The following is a 5,268-nucleotide window of genomic DNA, read 5'->3' as shown; positions in this document are numbered from 1 at the left end:
AAGTTCATCCACGCTGTAGCGTGTGAGGGCTTCGTGCCTTCTTACGGCTCAGCAACATTGCGCTGTATGGATACACTACATTTTTTTATCCACTCATCAGCGAGTTCATGCCCCTATTGCCCTTCTCATTTTGTAAATGTGAATAACTCAGGAGCGTCCCAGAAGTGGGGTGCTGGGTCAGCAGGCACAAGTGTTTGTAACTCTGGTGGCCTGTGTCCGCGGGCCTGCCGCTGGAACAGCGCCACAGACGCTCCCGCAGCAGTGCGCAGGGCTTCCAGTGTCCCTGCAGCCCCGCCAGCACCGAACATTATCACGCTTTTGCAGTTTTACCAATCTGATAGGGAAAAACACACGGCACCTCAGGGCAGTGATTTTGCGATTTTTCTGAGGAGTGAGTACCTTTGGGGGTTTTGAAGCAACAATTTGCAACTTTCTATAAAGTCTCGGTTCAAAACCTTTTGTCAATTCCTCTGAGTTGGTAGATGGAAAGGGGCAGAGTTTGAGGAGAGGGGGAGTGGACTTCAGCTTCCCACAGTCAAGGAGAAGGCTTTTAGTATTTATCCCATTTTACAGGTGTAGAAACTGAGGCACAGAGTGCTTAAAGTTGCACCGTGAGTCAGGGTCCAGAATGGATTTGAAACTGGTCTGCCTGATGCCAGGACCCCGGTGAGGTTGAGACCCTCTCCCAGCCCTTAATCTCCTCCTTGATCTACTTTCGTTACTGCCTTTCTGGCCTGACTCAGACCCCCCCTCTCCTCCTCTGGAACTCTGGCCTCCTCCCCAGGTTCCCTATCTCCAGTCACCAGACTCACTCTGGAGGAATCTTTTGACACAGTACCCCTCCACTGCTCACACATCTTCCTTGGCTCCCTGGGGCCCTGGGAATAATGCCCCACTCCCAGCCTCTGAGGCCAGCACTTCCCACCCCCTGCCCACACCACCAGTTTCTCCTCTTAGCCTGTCCACTCCAGCCACTCCACTCCTAAACACACCGTCCTAGCCAGCCATGCTTTCTCATGCTGCAGGGCCTCTGCTCCTGTTGTGACTTCTGCCGGGAATCTGCCATGCATTTGTTTCTGCCAGCTACTGTGACTCATCCTCCAAGCCCCAGACTCAATGTCTCCTTCCCCAGGGAACCCTCCTCACAGCCCCCTCCAGCATGGAGGATCGCTGTACCCGAGCAGGAGCTCTGAGTCTGTGGGGGAGGCTAGCAGCTTGGAGACTCAAAGCCAGGTTTTAGGAATCCTTGGCAAAACCCTACTCATGTGTTGAAGCCCCAGTGCTAATGCTTCCTCCTCCAGGAAGCCTTCCAGGACTCTGTCCTTCTCTCTGATCTGACCTGATTCCACTGGACTGGGTCTGTCTGTGCCCAGCTCTGTCCTCTCCAAAGACTGGGTGCTCCACCAGAACCTGGCCATACTGAGGGCTTATGGAAGTCTAGCATGGGTGATTGTTGAATGAACATATGAACTATGGGCTGGGCGTCAACTGAGCTGACACCAGGAAGCGAGTTGATGAGGTAGCAGTCGGTCGGTTGGGGTATTAATGGGGGACATGTAGTCACTGGGTTCCAGCAAAAGAGAAGCAGGTCGCCCCTCCCCCTCCCGTGAGAATCCTGGGCCTGAGGCCTTGCAGGGGGGCGGGTCTCTGTGTCTTCATTCTTCCCCTCAGCATTGCACCCGGATACCAGTTCCTCTTCCCCTGAGTCGCTGGGCGCAGATCCTGAGGAGCGCCCCGGATCACAGCGGATCCGCGGAGCGTGCTGACCACTTGGGCCCCGACGTCCAGGTGAGCCACCACGCAGCCCCTCCCGCGCCGGAGACTTCCAGCACTGCCGAGGCAAAAGCGTGGCGGTGGGACCAGAAAGATGGGACGGAGGCGCTAGAATTTGGGTCCGGGAAGGGGTCTCAAGCCAGATTGGAGGGGGTTCCTTACAGCAGCCCCATCCGACCCCAGCCCAAGACTCCCAGCACCCCGCAGTTCTGGGATGAAACAATTAGCGGGGCCCGGGGCGGGCCGTTTCCGGGGCAACCGCTTATTTTGCATATGGTCCCGTTTTGGCCAATGAGGGCGCCTGAAATATTCTTGGTGGGGGGGTGGGGCTTGGGAGGGAATGGGCGACTTAACCTGAAGGGGCTCCACTGGAAGAAGGGGAAGGGCTGACTGGGACTGGTGTTCTCGCCTTCCAGGAACCGCACGCACCGGGATTACGTACCCATTCCCCAGAGGGGGCTACTGAGGCCAGAGGTCAGAGCCAACCAGAGAGGCGGCAAGCGAGGGCCTGCGTTTTACCATTTTAGAAGCAGCCTGGCCACTCTGAGATAATAATAATTACAATAGCAACAACAACAACAACACACAAGCAGTGAGGGTGAGGTGACCACAGGCTAAGGGCCAGGCGTGGATTCTGGTGTCTCTGCCTAGGTTGCTTGAATGGGGGGCTCCCTGGCTTGGATGCTGGCGTTGCCACTGCTGCTGCAGGATCCAGGCAGCCAAGTGTTTTCCTGCAACGTGTCTTCCGTGAATGTGGACTGGAATACAGTGTTCACAGCCGTATGCCTGAATTTCAGTGGCCAAGGCCTCAGACTGCCCCAGAACCAGTCTCTGCAGGCCAAGGAACTGCTCTACCTTAACCTGTCTGGGAATGGTCTTCAAGAGCTACCACTGCTCTTCTTTAAACCCCTGAGAAAACTGGTGGAGCTCGATGTGACAAACAACCCACTGGGCCGCGTGGACAGGGAGCTGGCTATGCGCTGTACCCTTGACCTGAAGGCTGACTGCAGCTGTGTCCTAGAATCCTGGCACCAGGTCCGACAGGACAACTGCTCCAGCCATCAGCCTCTGGAGTGCCGGGACAAAGCTACTGGCGCCTGGCGCAATGCCTCTACCTTTCTGGAGGCTAGCTGCCCCCCTGGCCTGTCCTTGTCGATCCTCGGGGCAGTGGTGGCCAGTGGAAGCCTGCTCCTCGGGCTCACCATCACTGGCCTAGTGCTGGCCCGGAGACTCCGGGGACGACGGAGGGTCAGTAACCGGGATCTGGACAAAACAGGCGCTGCTCAGGACGGTCCTCGGCCTGGCTCGGGCAAGCAGCCAAGATACAGCAGCCGGGGCCTGAGCCCGAAGCCCCCAGCGGCTGCCCTGTCCAGACCCTCCACACCTGACTATGAGAATGTGTTTGTGGGCCAGCCAGCTGCCGGGCACCAGTGGGCCGAACATGGGTGAGTGATTCATACCTGCCTGCAAGACTTTGACCCCAGATGGCTGGAGTTCAAGTCCCTGCACCTTCTCTTGTAGGCTGTGTGATCTTGGGCAAGTCGATTTCCCTCAGGGCCTCTGTTTTCTCATCCGTAAAATGGGGATAATAACAGCCCTCGCCTCATAGAGTTGGGATAAGGATGAAGTGAGTTCCTGTATATGAGACAAGTTTCCTCCTTCATGACCTGCAAACTGAGTTTCTGGGTTGCCAAGAACGGGGAGAAAGGAAGCCGGTGTTCCAGGCGGAGTAGGAGATTCGCAGAAGTAGTCAGTGGCCTTGGCTCAGATCGTGTGTGACCCAGGGCAATCTCTGAGCCTCTGTTTCAGGCTCTGTAACATGGGGACATCTCCCCTTTCCACGTGTCCCTTTGACACTTGAGGTGCTCAGAAAGCAGTGTCCTTCTCTCCCCACGAAGCCCTGATGCCTCTAGATTTGGCTTCACTTAGAGGGATGGGTTTGACTTTTCCAGCTTGGGTGAAGGAATGAAAGGAATGGCTGTAGGGGGGCAGCCCCAGCAGGGGTGAAGGCCCGGAGGTGGGAGAGAATGGAGAATCTTCTGTGACTCGGTTTGAGATGGGAGCTGAGGCTAGCGGGGGGCTGGGAGGTTCCAAGCGGGAATGGAACAGGGTCATGGCTGGGTGTGGACAGGGGAATCCACGAAATGGGGAGGCTGGTGGGAAGCTCTGGTCGAGAAATGCGAGAATATGCAAATCAGATGCAAATAGGGCTCGGAAGCAGAAGTGGCCTGCCGGATGGAGTTGAAGGCTCCGGGCTCGCTAAGGCAGCTTGCGCTGTGATGTTCACCCTGCGTCGCTGTCACCAAAGCCTCAGGATCAGTCTCCTCCAGAAACATTGTTTAGAAGGGGATCTGTCGTCCTCCCCCCCCCAACAATTCACTTGTACACATGGGGGCTCTGGGAGGCAGGGGAGTGACTTGCCCAAGGTCACACAGTGAGTCTGAAGCAGAGTCTGACTCCCAGTCCTGTCTGTCCCTAGACAAATATCTGTGTGTTTGCAGTGATTCATTCTAAAGCATGAATAACTGATGGACACTACTTGCCCAAACCAGAGTAGGGTTAGAATGTTCTAGAGGTAGGAGAGTTCTCGGTGCGGGGTGGGGATGGGGGGGCCTTGCCTACCATACATAGCTAGGCATCATTAAGAAGCTACCTCCTCCCAGACCAGTTCTCCTTTCCTCAGAGAAAGTTGGGAGGCTGGGAGAACACTGCCTTGTGCCTCAGTTTCCTCATATGTAAATACGAGGAGGGGACTCAGCGCCCAGAACTTTCTTGGCCTCTCAAAGCTGACATGCCTACCCCCTGAGTGCTCCCTTCCCTCACGTCTATCTGTCTCCACAGGGTTCACCCATCAGAGGACAGCGACTTCTACGTAAACTACGAAGGGCCTGACCATGCCTCCCAGCCTGTCTACTGCAACCTTCAGTCGATGCACCAGGCCCCACTGGACGAAGAGGAGTACGTGGTCCCCGGGTGCTGAGCCTTCGATGCCCTGAATTCCAGCCCGCCGCCTTCTACGTGACTTGGGGCAGTCTAGCTCTTCCCTGGTCCCAGTCTTCCCATCTGAGGAATGGCGACAGGGAAGGACCATCCCTGTGGCCCCAGGGAGGCTCTTCAGCTCCCTCTCCAGCCCCCGCTCTGCTTCTCAGCTCTCTCAGCTGCTGCAAGGGGAAGAAGAGAGGCTCTGACATGGGGACAGGAGGGTCAGTTTGTGAACTCTGTCATCACCCTCCAGTCAGAGTGCAGGCCGTGCTTAATAAATGCTGCAGGGCTGACAAATTTGCTGGCTCAGGGCAAGTGGGTTCCTTGAGGTGGGGGTTCCCTAAGCTCCTCAAACCAGATTCTCTGAGACTCCTGAATCGTTCCCCACTCTTGGTCTGTCCCCCCTGTCCCTCTCAGGCCCCATTCTCAGGCACTTGGTAACCAGGCTCAGACCCCAGGGCAGGCCACACCAGCCCCAGAGGAATCATCATAACAGGAATGGGACTGTGCCCC

General features: G+C 56.4%; 1 protein-coding gene across 2 annotated transcripts; it reads left to right on the top strand.

The window, feature by feature from the left end:
* Nucleotides 1-1,643: 1,643 nt before the first annotated feature.
* On the top strand, nucleotides 1,644-5,052 carry LRRC25 (leucine rich repeat containing 25). 2 transcript variants are annotated; one of them, XM_011222232.3, is made up of 3 exons: nucleotides 1,644-1,788; nucleotides 2,190-3,218; nucleotides 4,615-5,052. In XM_011222232.3, exons 2-3 carry the CDS (start codon nucleotides 2,434-2,436, stop codon nucleotides 4,751-4,753), a joined length of 924 nt encoding a protein of 307 aa, XP_011220534.1. In that variant the 5' UTR covers nucleotides 1,644-1,788; nucleotides 2,190-2,433; the 3' UTR covers nucleotides 4,754-5,052. The 2 variants fall into 2 exon arrangements, with proteins under 2 accessions (XP_011220534.1, XP_002912854.1); XM_002912808.4 differs by having other exon boundaries at nucleotides 1,661-1,788; nucleotides 2,425-3,218.
* The last annotated feature ends 216 nt before the right edge of the window (nucleotides 5,053-5,268 follow it).

Source organism: Ailuropoda melanoleuca, chromosome 4 (assembly GCF_002007445.2).
Source record: "Ailuropoda melanoleuca isolate Jingjing chromosome 4, ASM200744v2, whole genome shotgun sequence".
NCBI lineage: Eukaryota > Metazoa > Chordata > Mammalia > Carnivora > Ursidae > Ailuropoda > Ailuropoda melanoleuca.
Note: the sequence above shows the minus strand (reverse complement) of the source record. Positions and strands in the feature narration are given on the sequence as shown.